The sequence below is a fragment of the Cupressus sempervirens genome, chromosome 3 (assembly GCF_028749045.1).
Source record: "Cupressus sempervirens isolate cs-2001-9-10 chromosome 3, ASM2874904v1, whole genome shotgun sequence".
Taxonomy (NCBI): domain Eukaryota; kingdom Viridiplantae; phylum Streptophyta; class Pinopsida; order Cupressales; family Cupressaceae; genus Cupressus; species Cupressus sempervirens.
In genome coordinates, this window is record NC_143120.1 from 133223640 (window position 1) to 133250987 (window position 27348).

Sequence of the window (27348 nt, forward strand, 5' to 3'; positions counted from 1 at the left end):
GCGAAAAATCTCCTGCAGACTTAGGTGACCATGGACACATTTGGCTACAGACACAAAGTGTCCCGCGAACATGTTGTCGTGAACACAAAGTGTCCTGTGGACTATTGTTGCTGACTAAAAGTGTTACATCCCAAACCCTAAGTTTTAAAATTGATCATAGCCGTTGGTTTAACGAACTATTTTCATGTGAAGTGAGCTAGTTAATTATAGGCATTGCATCAATTTATTTCCTTCCTGATCATGTGAAGTGAATTAGTTAATTATAGACATTGTATCAATTTATTTCCTTCCTAATCATGTGAAGTGAGTTAAATTATATACCTTGTATCAACTAATAATAAGTTATTTCATTCATGATCATGTGAAATGAGTTAGTTATTATCGACATTGATGAAATCTATAACTATTACTAGATGATCGACAATGGTTTTGAATTAACAATTAATACATCTTTGAATTAATGTCTTGGCAAGAATGTTTGTTCGGGTGATTACAGGAAGAAGACTAATGAGAGGGGAAGCATTGCTAAACAGGATCATCGAAAGGGGATGGTCAATTGGTCCAGTCATCTAAATCGACAGGTTTGACCTAAGATTGCCCTGATAAGGATACTGGGACTTGACAACATGTTGCATTATAGGACCGCATGAGCTATTAGAAAAACAATATAATAAAAACTTAAAATAAATAAAATTAAAAGTAAAATTCATACCTTTGAAGATTATTATTAAATTTATTATTTAATCATTATTATACACCCACAAATACGAACATATATAAATATAAGAATGAGGTGACATTGATAAATTAGAAGTTTATAAGTTAATAATGTCACTTCATCAATACGTACATATGAATGTACATAAGGATGTATAATAATAATAAAATAATAATTAAAAACTCTCCAACTTCTTATTTTCTTTTCCTCCTTTTCTTCTTTTTATAAATTCGATTTGAATGGCATTTGAATGGCTTCTTGTAACTGATGGTAGCCGAAGAGCCAAGCCTTTTTCTTTCTTAAATATAGTCTCATGATCGTATTTCTCATAACTTATTCCTCCCTACAATATGTGGCTTTCCTTCACCAGCTATACATTTGAGAGAATCAAAGATTTTAACATTTGTTGTGACTTATTTCTTTCCATATCCATCAATCCATTCTGGCATCTCTAACCACAGGAGTTAGTTCAAGGAAGACAGAGACTATCTTCTCCAACTACGGGAGCAAGAAGACTGGATTGTTTAAACTCACGTAAGACATTCTACATTCTGTCAATCAAGTCTGAATCCGATTATGTTTATTTCTTAACACTTCACCAATCGGTGTCCTGCCTTACACCTTATGTCATTAAATCCTATTGTAAGTTTATATACAGACCGATAGGAGAATGTTTTTATATTTATTTTCTCAAATGGAATACATATAATCTATACCATGCCACTATTGTTCTTTAATCTATGAATTTGTGTCAACCATGGTATGAGAAATGAAACTATAATGATTACGAATAAATGATCCTGCCCAAATTTACTTCCTTCTTTTATATTCACCATACAAAGAAGAGATCATGAAGTCCAAACATTGAGGAATCCACTGGCTATGATGCCATTAATGGTGAAGAGGTGTAAAGCAAATTTAGTGAATATAGAACACTTAGGAATCACCGGCATGGTAAGCCTAAAATGGTGAGGAGGTGTAGACAACCTGCACAAACAAGAATGAAATCAAATTAACTAAATAATAGACAAACTCTTAATAGCTCATGCATTTTTCTAAAATGAATTATGTTGTCAAGTCAAGTGGTGGAGATCGGGTTTGCGAACCCAACTTTCAAATCCCTGGCCAAGGTAGAATTAGGTAGATGTGTCGAACTTGTGATCTTTATTTGTTTGTCCAGATGCTTCAGTTTGGAGAATAACTGTTGGGACACTCAAACAACTTGATCACTCAGATGGCTGGGCTTATGAACATCCCAAGCCCGATCCCGAGGTAGGGAGAGCCGTTCTATTAAGTTAGGATGTGTGGGGATAAGTAATGTCCGCAGTTGGGAGGTTAAGCCTATGCCAATGCTTCTCCTCTCACCAATGCCGAGGTTTGGACAACGAGATAAAAAGATTCTTTTGTTAATACTGTATGTTTCTTTTATTTTTAACCCTTACAAGAATACATAGATATTTTAATTTCTAGATGGAGAAAACATTTACTTTTATGATTGAATAAGCATTTCAGTTGATATAATTAATCGTTACTTTACTTTCAGATGAATATGATATTAGTTAGAAATAGTTAAATTGTTAGCAATACATAAATATTCTTTTTGTTTCTCGTGAAATCAGCTGAACATGAAAGTCAATCAGATTAGAAAAAGAGTTTCTTTCAATTATAATCAGTTGGTAGAAATCATTGTCATGTGAAATGGAATCAGTTACTTATAAAATTTGATTAATAGAAGATTAAAATTGGATATGAAAATTCGTATGTTACAAAAAGCCACCACGGAGCATAGACTCCCACGGAGAGAAAAGTTAGCAGCCCGCGGAGAAGGAAGGAAAAGGGCCCGCAAAGAAAAGTTGAAACCAGCAGACATTTGCCCATTGTAAAGCACCCACCGTGGTATGAGGAAAGGCGCAAGGAACTTTAGCGGACGAGCAAGGGAAAAGAAGTCAAGCTTCGCGAGGAGTTGTGGAAAAGCAATCATGCCTTCCAAAGACTACGAGGCTGGACGGGAGCTTTCGTAGAGAGGAAATAAAGAACACCTGTGGACAAGAAGTGGCCAATGAAAAGAGGAAGACAGTTGTGAGTATTCCACGGCAAGGAGGAAAATAAGAAGAATATCCATAGGGAAGCAAAAGAAAAGAAAAGCATTCAGCATGGGAAGCCAGTGTCGAAGATGCATTACCAACGGGAAAGCAAAACCTAACCGGTTTTTGTTGTTGTTTTGTTACAATAAAAGACAAAACAAGAGACCGTTACGATGCAGTCGGCAAGAAAAAGAAAACAATGGAAAGACCAATTGAAAAAAAAATAGTATGGAAAAGAATGCGAGAGTGTTGGCTTCCGAAGTCCAAGTTGTAGGGCGACAAGTACAACATCCAACAGCAAGAAATAGAAGGTGAAGGTCAAGGTCGACCTGTCACACCTCACAGTTTAGTTTGAAGGGTTGAGTGGTAGTGAGTGCCAGAGATGGTGGCAAGATACTGCAGATACAGATTTAATAAAACAAATTTTGATACGGGCACAAGTACATTGGGCAATACAACTTCCAGTGTTCTCCATTCAGCTATTTGAGTCGATCCTAAGAACTATGATAGAAATGTACAACAAGAACAATAGAACAAGTACAATTTTGTACAAGAAGCAGCGTATAACAGTCTCTTTTAAACTGTGAGATTTCAGTAGGGTATTTGGCACTCCTGGCCAAGGAGGTTGTTGTTTACCACACGGGGTAAACGGTTTATTAATGCATGCAGACAATAGACAAGAATATGTAACACAGAATTATTCGTTTTATTAATAAGAATATGTAACACAGAAGGGGCAGCACTCTCAAACCCACACAAAAGTCCATGGAACACACTACTTTTCTGATTTTCTTCCTATCCCATACTCTTTCAGCCAACCACTTGCGTCTTCTACCTGTTTATGTCTTTCCCTTCCCTTCGGCATCATACGTTATTCATTTTGAACATTTTTAATTTGTCATCGTTTTTTTTTTTCTTTTTTTTTTTGCTCCTTCCTCCATATCTTTCTGCTGTACGGCTACATCTTTCTCCTTTTCTCTTTTTGTCTTCTGCAACAAAGGTTCTTCGACGGCAATGATTCCCACTTTGCTGTCCTAAACTTCCTCGGAAATATCCTGTTTGCGGCACGGCCGTACACTATGTTCAACTTGCTTCACGTCTGTAAAGACTATGCAATTCGGTCATACGGTAACACTTCTTTGTCCATACGAAACTCTTCTGAAATCCATGACACAGGTTCGATCTCCGGCAACGGCGCCAAATGTTTACAGTATGGGGTAAACGGTTTATTAATGCATGCAAACAATAGACAAGAATATGTAACGCAGAAGTATTTCTTTTATTATTTGCATGTATGCCGAAGATACTACATATTGATATGATTGCTTACAATGATGATTACAACAATGATCCAAAGTCCATTCCAGACAGTGTACATATACCATTCCGAAGGGGTGACTCAACTGTCATGTGTCCTTTCGGATGCTAATCTATCGTCGGCTATTTTATAACTTTACCGACAATAGTTGCAAAGTGGTGACCAAGAATCACAAGTGGCCGCAAGAACGCAAGGAATTTTGGGTAAACTTGGCGGCCCGCGACCTCACACTAGAGGAATTGGAGTCTATGGTGAAAGGTACCAAGAGCCGAGGACTATGGCGAGATTTCATCCGAAAGGGCCATTGGAGATGTATTATGGATGTAATTAAAAGCAAGCAAACGGGGACAAGTAGGGCCTCAGATATCACCCTGCCTAAAGTTAAATTCATGAACGGCATCATGAATGGTACAGTGTATGATTGGGCAATGATCCTCGCAGATAGGATGGAGGAGTTTATGACATTACAGCATTGGACATTTTTCATGCCACATCCTGCCATTGGCTTGTTTGGAAGCAGCCCTTCATCAAGTTCCAGTAGACAACTTTGAAGTTCCACCAAGGGGGAAATTAGCACCAAGAGAACCTCCAATATTCTACTGGAGGCATTTAGATACAAGTGGAACTACAGCCAGTCAGAACAGGGTATTGCAAGGGTTGGAGGCATACGGGGACACAGACAGCGGAAGGGAGGAAACCACAGAGAGCAGTGGGGCCAATTCCGAGGAAGAGTACCTCAATAGAAGTTGGGAGCGATGCGGCAGTCGGAGGGTCCACATTTTTCACCCCTCCCCAGTTGCCAGCTTCGACATACTTGACAGCCACTACCTCGCTTATTCCTTCATTTGGCCAGAGGCATGCGCCAGTTATCATGACTCCACCGACGGCCAAGATAGAAACCACAGATGTTATGACTCCACCGAACATTTCAACAGATCCAATTGCACCAACAGTGCCAATAGTAGAGTTAGTAGAGATGCACGCACCAGAGCTCGAACCTCAGGTTCGACTAGATGTGATCGGCTCTGACGCTATTGTCACCATATCTTCATCTTTGTTGACCAAGGCCCAACTCGCACAGCCAACACAGCCAATCGAGAGCATTGAAATGACCCAAACAGCACAACCACAGGCAACACAACTGGAGAAGGTCAAGGTGATGGATAGAGCCAATGTATTTTTCAGACAGCAGTTCCGACTCATTCCTGCAAAGGTTGGTCCCTCCATTCAATCCCCGAGGCATGGAGAGGTATCCCCAGGAGTAGCTACCATATTAGAGCCACAGGAGGTGGGAGTACCACAGCCCACGGATGCGCCCGCAGAAGAGAAGCCGCACCAATTGTGGACGTGGCTACTACAGTAGAGGCAAGGATGGATACAAATATGGAGTGGGATGTCAACAATGTGAGAAAAGAGGATTATGGGTCGGATGAGGATAGATGCAAGGCATACATCAGAACCATGGAGGTTGTGATGGAGAGAGGACGAATCATTGGATATCAGGCTTTGACTCGTAGGAAGGAGTTACATTTGATCCGAGCCTATATTCGGGGGGTCTGTCCTTAGCATTTTTGCTCCTGCTTTGAGGCCAGGGGATGGCCAATAGTGGAAACACCAGAGATGTTGGTTGATTGGGCTACAGAGTCTGAGTTGGGACCGTGCAATGCTGCTATGGAGAAGCTGGCACACAAGATAGTAGGGGCATATAAAGGTGTCTACTATGCTCATTGGCACGCAGAGGCGGATAGGGAAGCATAGAGGATTGCAGCGGTGAAGTCTATGGCAGTCGAGATAGAAGCTCGAGAGAAGTTATAGCTACTAAATTGATTAGCCACCAGGTAGCATGGGTAGTCGAGCGAGCAGTGCTTTTGCGAGATAAGAAGAAGGTCGAACAAAGATTGCAAGTGGTCGAACAAGGACTGCAGACAGCACAGGCCCAAGCCACAGAGGCAACACTTCTCCTGAAGGAGCCAATGGAAGTTAACACACGGACGCAAAAGGATTTATGCATCCTTACTGATCAAGTTTATGAGTTGCGCCGGCAACAGAACACTTCAAGGACGCAACCTCCTCCCTAGTCTATATTGTTTCTATGTTTGTATGTTGTCTCCTAATTTTGTTAGTTTTTGAGTCCCCAAGAGATGACTATTCTTTTCGGGGGGGGATGATGTTGTAAAGAAAAATGGGTAGTTAGACAATTATCGGTGCGGACACGGTTTTGTCGTTTCATTGGCACCGTATCGGACATTATAAATGTCGTGAACACTTATGTATTTGGGCATCATTATCATTGTATGAAACATCATTGTTGTGTACAGAAAGCATTTGATAAATTAATAGTATTTTGCATCGATTATATGTTTCTTTCCTATTCACCTACGGGTTGAACAATGCACACTTTGTTGGTAGGGCAGTTAGAGTTTGAGAAGTTTCAAGTTGCTGTTTAGAGGTGTTTTGGACTTGCAATACCTTGCCTAACATTTGCGTGGGTTGTAGTGGAGACTTTGGAGAGTGACCTACATGTTTGGAACATCCAGTTTGTATATTTTGTTAAGAGCTTAAGCTATTTTAATGTTGCATTTTCCAGGTATGTTGGGTCTAGGTTGCTCTTACTTTAAGAAAAAGGTGTATTTTCAGATCTTAAATAAAATTTAGAATTTTCAGCTTCACATATTCCTGAGATTTGTCAATCTTTTGAGTCATCAAATTGCTGATTATCTCCACTTTGTTTTTAATCTCAGAACAATTGCAAAACACAAAACAAAAACAGAAAAACACAAGGCAAAACCGGGCAGCATACTACCTAAAATAACCACCACAAGCCAGATTTTAATAATGTGGTATGAACTTTTATGAACACTCAGCATGCTCCTCCAGTACTCTTTTAGACCTACTTGTTCTTGTTGCTGATCCAGAAATAATTATGCATTGACTTCTCTTTCTGTTTGCTTGTTTGGGAAAGAAACTATATTTCCACAATAATTACTCTAGATCTTTATGTTTGCTTGTTTGGGAAAGAAACTATGTTTCCAAAATAATTACTCTAGATCTTTCTGTTAGCTTGTTTGGAGGAGACTATGTTTCACAATACAAGCACTCTAGAAAAGAAATCCTGGCTCCAAACAAACTATATGTTCCTTAGCAAAACACATGACTGTATTAGGTGGGTGAGAGCTCAGAACACAATAAATATGATGTGGTTTTGTTTCTGATAGTGTGACCAGAATATGCCAGTTGGCACACAAAAGAAACACTATAATACAGAACAGGTATTTAGTATGTAAAATAATGTTACAAGCAGGGAATCAAAAAGTTAGAAGGAAACTTTATTCCTTACCTCCCATACATTTCCCACGAGGTCGACCTAAGCAAGAAAGAATTGCCAACCAGCTGCAAAATAGATCGAGAAATGGGACCGCGTATTTTTGAGGTATCCCCCATTATTAATGATGATCCTGTGGTTCTCACTGATAAATTGCTTAATGTGCCTCCAGTTATCACAGACATTGGATCTATCCCTGATTCACTAAAAGCATAGCAACTTAACCTCAAGTCCTGCCATCATGATCACATAAACAATTGAAGCTATTTACATACACAAAAACATAAAGAAAATTGAATATGTAGGATGATAATACAACTAGCTAAGTCAAAGACTGTAAATGACAAGCAAAGCCAAAGAAAGCACCTTGCAAACATTAACAGGATATGTTCTCAGTTTTGTTGAAACCTTTAACCCAAATGAAATTGGTGACCTTTGTACATGCTGTCAGAAAATAAAAGCAAACGATTCATTAGCTAATATCTTGAATGGTCTCTTGCAATTGAATTATACTTGAATAATAAAAATATATAGAAAGAAGTCTCTTGCAATTGAATTATACTTGAATGGTCCCATAATCTTAAGAATTTACATAATGGGACATTGCAGTTGATGAAAGACCTGATCTAGAAGAATACTTCATGATTTCATCCAGGAATCATAGCTGGACTTCATTGTCTATTAATATCTTCATTTTGATTCTTGGAGAACTTGGCACAGATTCAGGGGAGGTTGTTAAAAGCCAATTGGAAATGTTTATAGCAGCTGTTCGAGCAGATTTATAGTCTTTGAGGCTGATTGTAGGATCTCTTGCTAGTTTTACACCTATTGGAAAGGAAGGGAGGATTGTGAGGTGAAGCAGCTGGGGCTTTGGGGGGTTCATTTGCAGATTTGTGGCTACCAAACCTTGCCAAATCATTCCTTCATCAGGCTCTCCCTTTGGATGTGAATTTGAGGGTGGCATCTAGGGTTTGTGAGTGCCATTTTTCTGGATTTCCTATCTTCACAATATCATTTGTAATCAGTAAATTCTGATATTTAATCGTAATAAGATTTTTTTCATCCAAGTATCTTTGGTTTTGATGCTCTGTTGTACTTTCCGTTTATTGACTTAGTTACCGGAGTCGCACCCTGGACCCTCAAACCAGGTCTGGGTGTGAACCTGATTCACTGATTCAGGTTCGCATGGGGTCCTTGCTGGGTCCAAGCAGGATCCTTGGTCAGACCTGTGGCCAAGAAATCATCAAAAACAGACTTTCTAATTTAATTTTTTCTTTTTAACCCCAAAATGGCCCCGTATGAAGCCCCCAAACACATTTCAGTTCACATTTGCACTCTCATTTTGCTCTCTCCATCTTGCAAGTTTGAAGTGAGATATATAATGCTTATTTATACACACACAAACCCATACGAACCATTTTTTTAAAAATCATGAACCCATATACTGCGTTCTCATATCCAAACCCGTCCCCAAACCCGAATCGGTAACTTAGTAAATTATTGATGGCTGTGGGTGATTTTGAATATTGTATTTGCAAGTTATTTCAGCTGTTTGATTTATTAATGTTGCAGCTTCAGATGGATTGAATGGACCTAGAGATAATCCTCCTATGGCCGTTGGTTAGTCATCAATTAGTCAGACTCTCCTATATCTACTTTTCTATATATATAGACAATCATATATATATATATATATATATATATATATATGAGTAGATATAAGAGAGAGATATATGTTACATATAATTATATTCATATATATTGTTAATGTATTGTCTAATGATGATTAAGTTATAATTTACCATATAGAGACATGTCTCCTATTCTCATATTTATATGACGTTCAAATGTGAATTTGGAACACAGAGAAAAAATAGTTGTGTTATTACACTTGCAAAAAACGATCCTATATAACTCAACATGGTATCAAAGCCAAGTTGCAAATGAAAGGAAGCAACTTGTTTTGTATGAACACTTAATTACAATTCAAAATATCAAGGGCATCTCCATTTTGAAAATGTGTCATTGATGTCAAAATTAGAAAGGTCCAGGCCAGCACTAATAAACACAATACCAGACTGAATGTTTAATGGCTCGAACAACAGTAGAAACCAACCCGAATGATAATCAAGATTTCAATAATCTCAATCATTGAACGAGCATATATGACAAGCAGAGAACTTCCGCATAATTCCACAAACAATATTGAAAAAAAGAAAAGGATAAGGGACGATGCATATAGAAATAATATACAGACATCATTCAAGAAAGACGCCTCAACACTAAGGAATACAATCAGCTGATATAATAATCTAGCCAAACATCTATCCTCCATACGTAGGGAACATTCATAATAGAGTGACAAGAGGGAAGATATTACTAGGACTCTCTGAAATTAGAGGCACCCGAGCGGCCATTGATAATGGAGAGCAGTAATAACGGCATGATACCAAAGATGACAATAACGGAGAGAATCCAAGTCAACCGCAAACAGGGGAATGAGTCCAATCATTAGAAGGGTGGCACAACTAAAAGAAGAGAAATAAATATGATAACAAATAAAGCAACCATAAGGAACACATGGTCGGAAGCAATTAAAAGGATATAACAAATATCACACTTGATTAATTTAACATATGGACCAAGGAAAGGTAGTCAACAATCACGCAGAGGACTTGATCATCAATCAATTGCTAGAAACTTAATAATTTAGGGCCATCTTTTCTGATCAATTTGGTCAAAGAATAATAATTTGGATTCTGAGTGTAGAGAAAGTCCTCGACAATAAGAGGTAACATAGTGTGGTAGAAACAAAATAAATGGATGATTGAACTGCATATACAGTGGGATACAACAGCAAATATAAGTTTTTATCATTTCACTAAGAGATGGAAGAAGTCATGTTCGTCGACTAAGAAAGAACAGCAATATCCCGATCGCACATATTTTGGCCTTCACAAGGGGAGAATCAATGGAGAAAGAGAATATTTGAATTAAAACAAATAACGATAGATGCATATCACATAGGCATCTGATACAGTTATTAGAAATAAATAAAAACTACTTGGAACTACCAACAGAAGTCAAAAATAGAATTAGCAGCATGGAGGTACCAATCAGCGACTATGGGAGATCTCAACATTATTGGCATCGAGTCTCGTCAGTTTGGCATCTGTAATGAAGATAGACGGAGGAAGGAAGATACCAATCACCCATGAAAAAGAGAATAAGAGTGGAGGAGATAAATAAGAACCCCGATGGATATAGATTAATGTTAAGTCAGCCGTGAGTATCAGATGGTTGAGATATAATAGTAAGTAATGAACGTTTAAGACTATAGTTATAAAATGATTGCAGGGGTTCCTTAGCAAACCAAAAGATGGATGGACTTCATGATTTAACTTTAGCATCAGATAGAAATAACCGCTCAGCTTTGGGGTCAACACATTATTATAATCAGTGATCTATTCAACAATATAAGTGCCAGTGCCTACCTTGGTTATGATGCGTAGACAAACTTAAGACCATCACTATTATTTTATCTCTTACAATTGCATTCAGGAATTTAGCCAAAATTTGAGAAGAATTGATGAAGGATGGAGCGATTAAAACCCTATAGGAGCATTGATGACCACCTTAGTCCTTACACTACTGTACCGGCCAAGTTAGATTAAATCATCATCTCTCAGCTACATGGATCAAGAAATTCCTCTCTCGGCAAGTCTTTCCCTTATCTAAATAAATAAGCCTTGTTTTAATAAAATAAGAACTCACAAGATATTAAGTTTGACAATATTATTGATATTACTTACGAAACACAAGGATTTTGTTAAAGCTCCATCTATTGCCTCCAAAGAAAATATTGAAAGACTAGTTGCGAATATAAAAGATTATGAGTGATCTTAAATTTGAGACATTCACATAAATTTCAGAGGAAGATTATAGTATTAATGAAGCTAGTGATCGCCACAATTTAAAGTCGTCTCTCATTCTACTAAACTAGGAGTTGCTCATGGAAACAATTTGCTTACAGTATGAGGTACATGCCATCTTTGTATCAAGATGTCACTCCAGACTTGGTCTTGGATGTTGAACGTGTGAAAATGTCTAGAGGCATGTAATGGAGATTACTACTAAGATACCGCATGTAGGGGTCCCCATATAATACGGTAAAATAAGGTAATGTATATCTAAGTTTCCTTTACATTATTAAAAATAAATGAAAATATATATTAAGCTCCACTTATACGAAATTAAATACATGATTCTATAACATTGAGTTGAGATGGGATTTAATATTGAACAAAGAGAAATGGTTCTTTCAAGAAGGATGGTTGTCATTTAATATAGATGTGGAAGGGGCCATTGACTCTAAGTGATTAGCAAATAAGTATAATTCTAATCACTCACTCTACTTTAGAGATTGATATGGTAAACTTTAATTAAATATATAATGGTCACACCTATAGTTTCACAAATTTGTTCGAGTAGAACCAAATCCTTATTGAGTGATTTACTAGAGTTTAGAGTCTAAATAAGACTGTCCTGGAGTTCTACATAAAGACCTAAATATAACAAATATTTTGTTAGACAAGCAAGGAATCAATTGGTACCAAAAGAATCACCATATTCTCTTAGCATAAATTGATTTTTGACGACAATCATTATATAATGAGGAGTTATAGGGGAATCATTGACATTGCAACACTCATTTATTTGGGATTCCCATGCAGGTAAAGTGGTGTGCATTTCATAGTGTTACAAATGCCAACTACAATTTGCATTGAGATGCTAGATGAAACTACAAATTAGACTCTCACATACATATAAGGACTCATGTCATAAAGTGCAATGTCCCCATTGGTTGCCAGCATCAAAATTTCAGGGATTAGCCTAATATTGAATCCTCGTAGGCTAATGAGGATGGTTAGAGGGTTTTTTGAGGATTGATTCATCTCCAACATTCAGCGATTTATGTATTTGACCTTCATTCGATGTCATTTAGACTCCATTTGTCATACTTACTATGTATGGTAGGTCAGGGGTAATAGAGATGGACCCTTTCTATTTTTAGAAAGTGTATTTGGTCACATGAGGAATTATGAAGAGAGATTCCTATTTTAGACAGCACAGCAATCAAACAAGTATTTCAAGAAATATTAAAGTTCAAGTAACTTAAGTGATTTATTTAAATATTTTAATGTTATTAAATTATAAAGTTACCTAAGTGACTAAAAGACGAAATAGTCTTTTATCCCACATTGCTAAGTTGTTTGAACCTCTCCTCATTTCGAAGTTATAAAGCAAAGCATTTGCATTGGGATTGTTACCACAAATATATGTTATTTTCTAAAATCCTAGGAGTTTCTTAAATGTGATTGCATATTTCCTAAGGACGAAATCCCTTGAGGAAAAGAGACTAGACGCAAACCTAGCATCTCACATTGTAGTTCAAAACCGAGATTCCAAATTGATGCATTGAAGGCTTATGAGAAGTTGAAGTTCAATGGTAGAAATACAGGTGATTGAAGATATTTCCAAGTAACTAGCACATACAAGTCAGTAATTGGTATTTTGGAGGTTTATGAGAGACTAAAGCTTGGATGGTAGACAAGTGTGCAGTCATTCCATAGTCGTAGCCAAGGAAGCAGAGGTTAACATGGGCTATGAAACCTACAGTCTCGACTTACTAGAAGTCGGGTCACTTACAGCAAGCACATTATAGTTCAACAGCCATATACCATAGCCTGTAGGGAGTATAATAGTCGGCAGGGTTATCAAATAGTAAATTGAACACGGCAGTTGCACCTTCATCACAGTGAGATCACAAGCCCAGGCATCACACTAAGTTTGAATTCAATAGACAGGATGAACGTAGAGTGTTTGGGTGTTGGCAATTCCAGAGTTGAGATCATTGGAGGCACACCGTAAACAGCAGTACAAATTTCCAGCTATATGCGATTTGACCAGGTTCTAATTATTACTCATTGTGTTTGTAAGCTTGTGTTAGAAATATAAACATAAATAGTACATTGGAAATTCATTCAGTAGTTATTCCTCTATGATTCAAGATTGTTAGAATATTGTATAAGGTCTATTGTAGTGGAGAATAATATATTTTCAGAACTGTTATTTCTTGAGTTTTCATATTGTTTGCACGTTCCTTTAGTCTCGTTACTATATTCCCGTGAATAGGATTTCTTACAGCAGTATCCAACCTTAAGACACGGGTTACATTCCAACTGTTTGACAAAATACTTCTAGCCCAAACTCGATTTCCTTGATCAGAACAAGAAGGGATTATTACATTAAGGTTATTATTAAGATGAAGGTTGCCATATTTGATGTGATGAAAAATTGTTTGATGATAAAAGATTGGAACTTCACGTTGTAGGGGGAATGATAAACAATGTTCCATTCCCACTTGAACCATGTGGGAAGGGGAGATGTTTCATTCATGTGCAGATAAGTATTTCCTATCTTTGAGTATTACATTGATCTACTCACTATATTCTTTCTATTATTTCTAATTCTATACATACGATAAAAGTTGTTTGCTTTGATCTTTTCCTTTATCTCTAAGGATGTTCTTGTAGGAAAAGAAGCTTGGTACTTTTCACATGCTATCAAATATTGTGCAAACTCAATCTTATGACAATAGCTCCAAAGAAATGATATGGAATTCATTAGTCATCTAATGATCACGTTGGATAAAGTGAGGTTCTTGAAGCGAATATCTTTGATGACTAAGATTATGAGTATCCTTATATATCAAGGGCGAGCATGATAGTTGATTAGAGGCAACCTTGTACGAGGAGGTCAAAAGGTTGATATCAAATTTAGAGGGAGTTTGACATTCCATTAAACGTAACGCTCACTGGAAAAATTTAATAGATTGAGAGGGAGAAGTTCGAGTGAAATCCCTTGTAAGACAATCTTCTCCATATGAGAGAAGTTTGAGGTGAAAGCCCTTATTCCACCCTCTAGGAGCAGCTATGGTGTATCCACCCTTTAACTTGGTTAATGGTGGATATTATGAGAGTTACTATTTTGAATATGTGCATTATGTCATGAAAGGTGACGATATTTCATTGATGTATTTGTGAGGTCACTATTGTAAGGTGACAATCTGAAACAATGGCTTGACCTATTATCATGATTGACTACATTAAGTTGTTGTCCCAAAGTCTCGGATATCATGATAACAAACGTATTATGATAAACTACATTAAGTTGTTGTCCAGGAGTGTCGGAGACCATGACACTTGTCATGATGGAGAACATGACATTTTGATCACTTGTTATCTGTTAGACTACATTCAATTGTTGTCTCAGAGTGTACTCGAAATCAGATAACTCATATCCTTCTAGGATAAAACATATTCTTTGGTAGGCATCATGAACAAGATGCTAGTGCACATACCAAGAGAATATAAGTGTGATTGATATTTCTTGTTGAATTGTAATAAAAATCATATCAAAAGATAACATCTAAATTGATGGATATATGTTGATAACCTTAAAAATGTCATTCCAAGAATATCATATTGAGATGATATCTCTCTATATGCTTCAAAGCATAATGTGTTCTATAACAATCCTCCCTAGCTAAGAGGGAGTGTTAACGTTGTAGCTTTAATCAGATTGAATGGACCTACTGTAATATCCCCTTTTCCACGCTAAGCCTTATGGCGCCTTATTGGTCTATCTTTCCATCCAGATAGACTAACAACATTTATTGAAGATGCCAGTCAGTCACAAAATTCTATTTGGTTTCATTGGGGAGATATTTAAGTGTGGAGCTCCCTATAGTTGAGTCACTTTATTTTATAAACTTGATTTATAAAGTTACTTTATGACTTAAAGTTACTATATGACAGAAGTAACTTAAGTGACTAAAAGATGAAATTGGTTTTTATCCCACATTGCCTAATTGTTTGCATTTCCCTTCATATCAAGGTTATAAAAGCAAGGAGCTATATTGGGATTCAGACCGTGAAAATATAATATCATTAAAATACCAAGGCTGCTTAAATGTGATTGGTTGCTTTGAGGACGAGACCCCTTAAAGCAGCATGAGGAGTTGGATGTAGCCCCAGTACATCATTAGAAGTTTAGTTCAGATTCAAGCAAGAAATCGGCAAGGTGCAGTGTGGTGTTGGCTCCAGATTCTGAAGTAAGTTTATTTGATGATTTATCAATTTGGTTATAGTTGAAATTGTATGATCTTTCTTCAAGACACCAAGAAGCAACAACTGTACCGACTAGTGGTTAGTGTGAGCAACCATAATAGAATTGGGAGGGTGTGGTCACCTTGAATCTACTCAGCAGCATTGGGAAGGTAATGTATAATAGACAGGCAATGTTGAAAGTATAAATATTTGGTTCACCAATCTAGACTAGGACGTAACTCCCATATTCATCAAACATATGTTCTTTTCCCTCTCACCTTCGAAGACAGACCTAGAAAGAGTCACGCGATAAAAGGTGGTCTGCGGGTTTGTAACCATGACACCATTAGAGTATAGCAGGAAATGCGGCCATAGGCAATAGCATAGGTACCTCAACCCCGCGTCAATGATAAGGAGTACTTAACAAGCTCGAACTCTATTGGTTTGAACAATCAGCAGCATCTATCACATACATTGGGTCACGTGAGCAATCTATTTCGTGTTTACCGCATAGGTTAATTAAGAATTGCACACAGATAATGGACACAAACACGAACAGAAAAGCTCTTATTATTATTCGCATATGCCAAGATATTACATTATGCTTTCATGATAAGATCTCCTAATAAGATGAATACAATGCTTCTGGAAGGGGTTATAAATACTTTCCAAAGAACGTTTCCGAAGGAGTCCGTCGGCCACATACAACATGTTGCTACATAACAAAAACCTTTCCGAAGGGACCCGTCGGCTACATAACAAGAACCTTTCCGAAGGGACCCGTCGGCCGATACACAATTTCCTTTCCGAAGGGACCCGTCGGCCGATACACAATTTCCTTTCCAAAAGGACCCGTTGGCTGATACACAATTTCTACCGACAACATCATCCCCCCCAGAAAGAAAAGTCGTCTCCTGACGACTACAGAACAAAACTCAAACAACTAATACAACAATATTGATCTGCCACATCACTTTCACATTCATCCCGTTGCATTTATAGCCTTTGCTAACACAATACTAACTCCTCAAGCTGACCTTGATAGCCACCTGTGCTGCTTCCTCTGCTTCCAACACTGGGTCCACTGAGCTAAGTGTCGCTCCAACTGGATGATCAGCTCCTCCCGAGCTCTCTACGCATCCACCAAGACAGCCTCACGGCCAACACATACTCTCAGTGCCTCTGGTAGACAGACACTCCATGCCTGCAGCAGCTCCAAGTCTTCTCCACTGGTCAGACTCCCACGACTGATATCTGCAACGACTGGGGGTCCTGGGGCACTTTGAAACCCACACAAAACTGCTCAGAACGCACCATTTCTGTCATTTTCTGCCGATTCTACACTCTTTCTGGCAATCGTTGGTGCTGCCCCTTCCCTTTGGTATCCTCCGTTACTCATTCTAAGCATGCTTGATTTGTCGACATTTTCTTTGTTTTTTTTTTTTTTTAGAAAACCTCCTTCCACCCTCTGCCATGTTATGCCAATTCCTTTTGCAATAACCTGGAATGCCATTCTAAATGCAATAACAGGTAGAAGCCGTACACCATATTTATCATTTATGCAAAACCCGTACACCATATTATACTGAAAATTCGTACATTGGCTGCTTCAAAAAATCCGTACGATGACCATGTTGGAAAATCCGTGCAATGGCTATTTAAAAAATCCGCACTGAGCAAATAACATATATATGGGGAAATCCGTACGACAAGCTTTTAACAAAGCCGTATGGTAACTCAACCTCCAAAATCCGTACGGTGACTGGCTCCCAGAATCCGTACAATGACTAGCTCCCAAATCCGTGCGCAGCCTTGCAAAGAAATTCTAAATCTGTATGGTGCCTATCTGATTGCATCTGGAAAATCCGTACAGCTACACTGCATTTGAAAAGTCCGTACAGTTACAGGGACTCAAAAGCCGTACGGTGACTACATAAAACCCATACATAGCCTGCCTGCTAAACACCGTACGGTAGCCTTTTAAAATCCGTACATTGCATCTTCAGTAGAAAATCCGTACGGTGAGCAATTACAAGCCGTACAATGACTTTAGAAAAGCCATATGGTTACCTGAGACATCTGTACAGTGACTTCTCACAGTTTTTTTTTTTTTTTTTCCACTTTTCTTCTTTCTTTCTTTTTTTAGGTTTTTTCAATAGCAAAGTTAATTTTCCCTTCGCCCGTCGGCATCATCGGTTTGCAACGATGAAGAGGTCGCCCGAAGGCCATTCTCTGATGCAGAAGTCTTCCGGCCGTGGTATACCTTCAGCTTCGAGCCATTCACTGCCTGAGACACTTCTTGTCCATCCAAAGTCCATAATTCTATTGCTCCATTGTCCCCTACTTCCCGGATCTGATACGGCCCGACCCACTTAACTTTGAACTTGTCTGGTTTGATCTCATTCCACTGTTCGAGTTGAAACTTGCTATGCCTATTCTGTGTCATCTCCATATCGCCTAATTTGTTCCCGAAATTCACTAACATGGATTCCGTCAGTTGCCCCTTCTGTCCGTCTATAACACATTCACTCTGTACTGCTACAACTTTTATTGAACCCTTCCTCTTTTTGCCTGTGCAGACCGTACCATGCGCCTTCCTTACTACCAGTACCTTTCTACTATATCTGTGGTTCGACGTAATACTTTCTTCCTGCGCATTCGTACAGTAGAATCTTTCCTTCTTTTGGGTTTGTACTGTATGTTCTGTCCTTCAGCTTCAGTCATATCCGCGTTTTCTTCTTCGGCTTCTCTGTGTTGCTTCGAACATTCATTTCTTCCTTCGACTTCTCCATGTTCCTTCAAACATTCATTTCCTCCGTCGGCTTCTCTGTGTTCCTTCGGACATTCATTTCCTCCTTCGGCTTCTTTGTGTTCCTTCAGACATTCATTTCCTCCTTCAGCTTCTCTGTGTTCCTTCGGACATTCATTTCCTTCTTCTTTCTTACCTTCGTCGATCCTTAGCATATTACAACTTGGAAAGAGCTCGTAATCCTCTATCTGCCAGTGGTAAAGACCATTTACTGAATCCAAATCGTCATCTCCTTCCAGTCGTAGAACTCCCTCCTGATCTGGTTCCATAGATTGCCCCTTTTCATCCTCTTCTTCCTCAGAATCTGACAATAGGGCTTCTTCCCCGACCATCTGAGTGTGCAGATCGATGACATACTTTCGTCCTTTGCTTTTGAGTGATAAAGTATTTTTCTTCCAATCGTGCTTTGCTTTTGCTTGTATCAGCCATCCTCGACCCAGAATACCATCGTACCCCTTCCGCCTGAGAGGAATCACAACGAAGTGCAACAGGAATGGTTGTGTTCCAATTGTCACTGGTTGCGCTGTGAGTATTCCCAATGGCTTGATTCCATGTTGATCGACTGTTAACAGCTGGAAGGTAGGTGGCCATAATGTCGGCTGTCCCAACTTTTTCCAAGTATCCTCTGGTAGCACATTGACACCGGATCCTCCGTCGACGATCATGTCCGTTAGCACAGTCCCGAGAATGCCCATTTCAACAACCGTCAGATAGCGTCCAGATGAAAGAGCTAACAGCATCGGGTCTTCTGCACTTGTACCCCCCTGTTTCTCCTTGTCTTGCTCTACGGGTTGCTTAGCACTCGGCACTATATTTGTGAGGGCCGTACGGAGTTGAGGCATAGTGAGCAACAGATCATTTATCCTGACAGGTATCTCAACTTGCAATATTTGCCGTACAATGTTCTGTTCTACACAGTTCCGAACGGAGGTACCTGGCGGGTCCTTCAGGTGTGCCGTTTCTGCCTGTGTTGCTTTCTGGATCTCTACCCGTGCTTCCTCCAGTCTCTTTTTTTCTTCCGCCGGATCAGGGTAGAGCTTCGCCTGCTTCCTTGTGATAGCCAGAACTTCTTCCTCGTCCGTCCCGACAGCAATCAAGTTTACTCCGGACTTTCGGCACTTAGTATCATCATGATCGCCAAGTCCACACCATCGGCATAGCAACTTCGGGGTGTTCGTCGTTGTGCACTCTCGGGCAAAGTGACCCCACAAATTGCATGCATGGCATTGAACAATTGGCCGATCATTCGCATCGTACTAAATTCGACTCCTTCCGCCATTATTGTTGTTGCCGCCATTGTTGTTATTGTTGTTGTTGTTTTGACCATGCCAATTGTTTCTGTATCCACCTGATGTGGCACCTTCCGTACTTGTGTTCCCGTTCCCTACTGACGAGGATGCCTCCTGCGTGAGGAACACTTGATGTGGTGTTCTTGATTTCAGGTTGAAAGGACATTCCTTTATTGAGTGTCCTAGAATCTGGCAAATCTCACAAAATTGATCTTTTGGGCAGGATCCCTTCGTATGGCCTTCTTTCTTGCGCTCTGTGCACCATAGGTCATTGCCCTTAGTCTCCTTGTTCATGTTTTTGAATTCTTTCATCATCCGAAGCATGTCCTTTTGAAGAGCACGAACTTTCTTGCTGCTGCCTTCATCGTCGCTACTATCTTCTTCTGAAGGCTCATCATCATCTGAATCGGATGAGCTGGTCTTCTTCTTCTTCTTTGTCTTCTGTTCACTTTCGAGGTTCAATGCCCTATTGTATGCTTCAGTATATGTCGATGGTGGCACGATCTTCATCTTTTTCCGCAGCTTCGGGTGAAGGCCTTCAATGAACCATCTTTTCTGAAGCCCATCTGCTGGCTTATTCTCCATTTTATTGATTAAGTTCTTCAACCTCCTGGCGAAGACCCGTACTATTTCATTCTTCTTTTGCTTAGTATTGAATATCTCTGCTACAATTTCATTATCATCACGCAAAAGTTGAAATTCTGCGATGAACTCCTTAATGTTATCCCAACTGTTTAATTTTTGTGGATCAGTATCAGTAAACCAATCAATCGCAACACCCCGTAGGGTAGCGGAAAATTGTCGGATCCATTCATTTGTATCTGTTATGTCATTTGCCCTCCAGATGGTTTCACATGTTTTACAATGTCGAATGAGATCAGCTGCTTCATCACCATCAAATTTAGGCAACTTTTCCTTCGGACCTGCCATTATCACTGTATGTTGAGGGTTTTGTTGTGTACCTGCGCTGTTTTGCACTCCTGCGCTATTTTGAGCACCTGCGTTGTTCTGCACACCCGCACTATTTCCAACACCCATGCTATTCTGGACACCCGCGTTGTTCTGCACACCCACGCTGTTCCGCACACCCGCGCTGTTTTTGGCTTCCGCGCTATTTTCAACACCCGCGCTGTTTGGTGAAGAAGAGGTTTTGTCAACCGAAGCTGTCCGTTCCGGAAGTGAATCTCGGACGAAGAGGTCACTCCACGCTCGTGCTCCCTCGACACTCCGAGCCGTGCAAGTCGATCTCCTTTCGTCAGGATTCTCTTCCCGTGGCGTATGCAGGTTCAGAAACTCCTCGCTTGCTTCTTCCACCAAATCAAGCCGTTGTCGAGTCTCCTTCAACAATCCTTCCGTGCTCTTGTTTCCGTCGGCAATCTTCTGAAATCTCCTTCAACGCTCTGTCTGCTGAGCCAGAATTAAATTTTCCTGCGCAACACGTATGTCATCTTTTTCCTTCAGCTTATTCTTATCTTTGTTCAACTGATTCAGCATTTAATTCATATCCGCCTGCCTGCGTACCAGGTCCATCGGGCAACGGCGCCAAATGTTTACTGCATAGGTTAATTAAGAATTGCACACAGATAATGGACACGAACACGAACAGCAGAACTCTTATTATTATTCGCATATGCCAAAATATTACATTATGCTTTCATGATAAGATCTCCTGATAAGATGAATACAATGCTTCCCGAAAGGGTTATAAATACTTTCCGAAGAACTTTCCCCAAGGAGTCCGTCGGCCACATACATGTCACTACATAACAAAAACCTTTCCGAAGGGACCCATCGGCCGATACACAATTTCCTTTCCGAAGGGACCCGTCGGCTGATACACAATTTCTACTGACGACATTTCGTACGTCAAACTTCAGGTGCCAATGTTATTTACTTGAATTCATGTATGTTAATGCCCAGACTGTAAACTTTAATCTGTATAAAGCATTTTCCAATATCACTGTTAAAACATCAATTCTGGAATTAAATTTGGAGTCTAAATATCTGACGCGAGGTGCTTGAAAACATACCGTATGTATGAATTTCTTTGAATATCATGTCATTACATTGTTGTTTGCCATGTTGTGGATGAATTCAAAAAAATCTATGGACAACCGTTTGTCTTCACTTCTAACAAGAAGTTAAATGTGGTTGGATTAAATTCTTGATGCCCAGGTTGGGTTCCTTACAGTGGTATCAGAGCCACAAGACCTGCCAACTTGTGGGTAAGTTTTGAGTTGCAAGCTCGGTTAACAGGAATAATGTCAAACAGGCATAAATAGAAATCCATATAGGTTTAGTCACATCTTACCTGAACAGGCAAGATCTTTAGACTAGATTGATATTGAGGACAATCACTCAGTTGACGAGGAGTTAACCTTTGAGACAAACATACAAGCTGAACAAGGTGAACAGTTTGAATAGGTTGCATAGGTACATGACACTCAAATGGCTCATAATGAGAATGAACAAGAATGGGAAGCGAGGGAAACCTTGTGAGCTATCAGAGATGGACAAAATACTATTGCTATTGCACTTCAGCAACTTACAAGTGCTATGCAGTAGCTAGCTACAATCACAAGAGAGCACAAAGTCATCACAATGGAGGTGGTAGTGTGGTTGGATCACCCCAAGCTGTTGGGGCCCCCACACAAAATACTGACAGGCCATTAATGCCCATTTTTGCTGAAAATAATGTCGAGGAAGAAGTAGCCCAACCCGTTGCACCGGGCTTACTTCTAGATAATGTAATGGCTATGTATGATGAATGAGATCCGTTCCCTGATCAAATTAAACAGAACTTGACCTTTGTTCAATACATGAATCAAAAAGGGACAGGAGGCCTAGGGCACAAAATAGGGATTTGAAGCATGCCATGAACAAGTTATCTCTTCCCACCTTTAATAGCAGCAGTAAGACATCCGCTAGAACTTGGATTCACAAGCTAGACACATACCTAACACTTGAGCCAATGTCGGAGACAGAAGCCATTAGATTTGCCACAATGCATTTAGAGGGAGCAGCATATGATTGGTGGCATCATGGGCTAGTCATCTAGGATCATGGTCTCATTACATCTTACAAAATTTTCAGCTCTAAGTTGATCACCTATTTTGACAGGAAGGACATTGAGGTCTACTACAGGGATTTAGCGCAGTTGCGACAAAGTAGATCTCTAGATGACTTCATTGATGAGTTTTATCGGATCTCGGTGATGGTTTCGGATATGACAGAATAGCATAAGGTAATGTTGTTCATGGAGGGCTTACAGAACAGATTTAGAGGTTTGGTCAAGGTCCTTAATCCAAACATTTTGGATGATGCCATTAAGATCGCACATGATCTAGACTCACCACCTTCAATACTACAGCCTCCTAAGAAACCTTATAAGGAATCTACTTAATTCCAAAAGAACAAGAACCAGCATAAGATTACTCCTTCCAAATTGGACTTTAAGACATAAAATGAACTTAGGAGGAAGAAGTTATGCTTTACTTGTAGAGAGCCCTGGACACCGGATCACAAATGCCTGGGCAAAGGTAAAATACATTATGTCGAGGTTATGTCGGAAGGGGAGGATGAGCAACAAGGGGGCAGTGATGAGGAAGAAAGTGAGTAGCAGCCTCCTAAACAAAGGAAGAAGAAATTCACTCCGGAACAATCTCCTATCATAGCTTCCCTTTCTAGCAATCCCACAGGTCACCCCTTTCATTTGAAGGGTATAGTTAGATGGCAGCGTATTGTGTGTCTTTTAGATACAGATGCATCACATAACTTCATAAGCACGCGTTGAGTTTCAAAGAGAAAGTTCCAGATCAATGACATACCTAAGTTTGAAGTTAGTGGCAAGAGGCAATAGACTGAGGTGCACAGGGAAGGTGTCAAGTCTATCAATTCACTTTAATGACTTTCTTCTAGAGGCAGATTTTTATTTTGTCGATTTGGATGGATTAGACGCCATGTTGGGAAGACAATAGTTGCAGACTATTGGTAGGTACACAATTGATCATGATGCAATGCAGCTGGAATTCTTATAGGACGGCCAACAAGTGATTCTCAAGGCCGCATACCAAGGGCCTCTCCAACTGTTGTGAACGATTTGCCACACACTCCGTTGGGCAAATTCTTTTGTGACAAATCTATTTACCAACAAAGATGGAGCAGAGTTTTGAGTTAGGTAACATGGTTTACCTTCATCTCCAACCTTAAAGGCAAAGCTCTATGAAGAAGAGTGGGTCCGAAAAGCTTCAGCTTAGATTTTATGGTCCCTATCACATTACTCGAAGGGTTGGAGAGGTTGCTTATGAGCTGGACCTGCCAGATGATAGCAAAATTCATAATGTTTTCCACGTTTCTTGCCTCAAGAAGGCGACTGGTCAGCATGTAGTGCCATCCATTGGATTGCCCCCACTTGATGTGGAAGGGAAGCTAGTTTTGGTTCTAGCAGAAGTGATTAAGATCAAACAAATGAAGTTGCGTAACAGGTCCATCAGGGAGTATCAAATTTGCTGGAAGGATTTGCCATATGAAGATGCCAGTTGGGAGGGCAAATCAATCCTACAACATCTGGCATTGAAATTGCTTGAGGGCAAGCAATGTCGGGAAGGGAGGACTATAATGTCCCCTTCTCCGTGCTAGGTCTTATGGCACCTTGTTGGTCTATCTTTCCATCCAAATAGACTAACGGCATTTATTTTGAGGATGCCAATCAGTCACAGGATTCTATTTGGTTTTGTTGGGGAGATATTTAAGTGTGGAGCTCCCTATAGTTAAGTCATTTTATTTTATAAACTTGATTTGTAAAGTTACTTTATGACTTTATGTCACTTTATGACCAAAAGTCACTTTATGACCAAAGTAACTTAAATGACTAAAAGACAAAATTGGCTTTTATCCCACATTGCCTAATTGTTTGTATTTCCCCTCATATCGAAGTTATAAAAGCAAGGAGCTACATTGGGATTCAGACCATCAAAATATAATATTTTTAAAATAGCAAGGTTGCTTAAATGTGACTGGTTGCTTTGAGGACGAGATCCCTTAAGGCATTATGAGGAGTTGGATGTAGCCCCAGCACCTCATTAGAAGTTTAGTTCAGATTTAGGCAGGAAATCAGCAAGGTGGAGTGTGGTGTTGGCTCCAGATTCTGAAGTAAGTTTATTTGATGATTTATAAGTTTGGTTATAGTTGGAATCGTGTGATCTTTCTTTAATACACTAGGAAGCAATAATTGTACCGACTAGTGGTTAGTGTGAGAAACCAGAACAGACCTAGGAGGGCATGGTCACCTTGTATTTACTCAACGGCATTGGGAAGACAACGTATAACAGACAAGCAGTGTTGAAAGTATAAATATTTGGTTCACCAATCTAGACTGGGACATAACTTCCATATTCATCAGACATTCGTTCTTTTCCCCCTCACCTTCAAAGATAGACCTAGAAAGACTCACAAGAAAGAAGGTGGTCTGCAGGTTTGTAACCATGACACCGCTGGAGTATAGCAGGAAATGCGGTCATAGGCAATAGCACAGGTTACGAGAGCCATATTAATCTCAGCTACAGGTACCTTGACCACACGTCAATGATAAGGAGTGCTTAACAAGCTCGACATACATTAGTTTGAACAATCAGCAGCATCTATCGCATACATCGGGTCACGTGAGTATTCTATTTTGTACGTCAATCTTCAGGTGCCAATGTTATTTACTTCCATTCATTTATGTTAACACCCAAATTGTAAACTTTAATCTGTATAAAGCAATTTCCAATATCACTTTTAAAACATCCATTATGGAATGAAACTCGGAGTCTGAATATCTGACATGAGGTGTTTGAAAACATACTGTATATACGAATTTCTTTGAATATCATGTCATTACATTGTTGTTTGTCATGTTGTGGATGAATTAAAAATTTCTATGGACAACTGTTTGTCTTCACTTCTAACAGCAACTTAAATGTGGTTGGATTAAATTCTTGCTGTCTTACACCTAGAGATAATCCTTTTTATGGTCATTGGTTAATCATCAATTAATCAAACTCTCGGTTACATGTAATTATGTTTATATGTATATTGTTAATATATTGTCTAATGATGATTAACTTATAATTTACCATATTGAGACATGTCTCCTCTTCTCATATTTATATGGCATTTAAATCTACATTTGGAACACACAGAAATGAATGGTAGTGTTATTACACTTGCAGAAAATGATCCTATAAAACTCAACAAGATTGCTACAATACACACACACACCACTTTTATATCTCTGTCTTCTTCTATTAAACACTTAAAATCAGAAAATAAAACAGCAAAAACATTGATGTATAATAAATCTCTGCCACCTATTTTATTGAAATCTAACTTATATTTGTAACAGACTACTCTTGCAGTACATAGAAGGCCCCCTTTTCAACTGAAACCTTTGACAAATCTTGATGAAAATCAACACCTAAGTGTTTCATGCAAAAAATAATAAAACAAGGCCACCTCCTAGAGCTATAGGGAACGTCCAACCTATGCCTAATCTCACAAAATCAAGTAGATCGCATGGAAGAAGCAGTGAGGCATTGTACTACAGCTCCAAAGCATTCCAATTTGAGTGATGATGTTGCACAAATCTTTTGAGTCTTGATGTGAAATAATAAGGAGCTCCAGGAAACTACAGAAGACATGCATTGTACAGCTAAAGGGAATCTCAGTAGGACAACTTCTCATACTAACGGACCTAAGATACCGATTCCTCTCCAGATCAAGTGGATTCAGAGGCAGATACATTCGAATTCTGGACATCCAAAGGAATCCATGGGCCCAGTGCCCGGAAAACTAATAAAAAACACCCAAACTTAAGTTATTTTTATTTGCATGTGCTATAATGACCTTTCAGCAGTTGAAGACGATGATGAGAATTTGGATTTTATTGTGTATCCTTATGATCCAGACTCTGATGCATATTAGTTGACTGAATCTTCAATCGTGAACTAATCTTTAATTTGTTGGAATCTTGAACATGACCTATTAGAACTTATTGTCTAAGACTAAACTCTAATGTTGAACAAGCACATATTGCTATATCATATGAATTTTGAAATATGTTCAATTTTGATAAAGGGTGAAGTATAATATTCATACTATCAAATGATTTGTTTTTGTATATTTCTTGTATTTCTTTGCATATTTTATATATATAATTATATTTTTTTTTAAATATATATATATACACACACTTCCTCCCACATCCGCATCCAAAAAAAATTCCCCCGCATCTCGTATCTACTTCCAGAATCCACATCCGAATTGGTAACTTCGTAATGGACCAATAGATGATGTAATTTCCCCAATGCAGATTAATATGAAAATTTAAATTTGGATTCCATGTCTATCGTGCACATTCACTAAATATTGCTGTATTTAGATTCCATGTCTATCATGCACATTCACTAAATATTGCTGCATTTTGAACAATAAACTATTTTCACTAATATTTAACATTTTAGTTTGTACTTTTGTGGAAATGATAGCTTTATTATAGATTTTTATACCTGATATATATCTTAAGCAGTTGTACCCAAAACACAAACTTTGATGGAAGCCAACAAAAGAAATTTATTTTGTGCAAATATTTCTCAAAA

General features: G+C 38.9%; 1 protein-coding gene across 1 annotated transcript in view; it reads right to left on the reverse strand.

The window, feature by feature from the left end:
• The window catches only part of LOC149565115 (anaphase-promoting complex subunit), a 249994-nt gene that overhangs the window by 84585 nt on the left and 138061 nt on the right, over positions 1-27348 (reverse strand). Inside the window, exons 11-12 of the mRNA XM_089818658.1 lie at positions 7809-7886; positions 7458-7675 (exon numbers count right to left, since the gene is read on the reverse strand). Coding sequence (XP_089674784.1) covers positions 7458-7675; positions 7809-7886 — 296 coding nt within the window. The remainder of the gene's footprint in view (positions 1-7457; positions 7676-7808; positions 7887-27348) is intronic.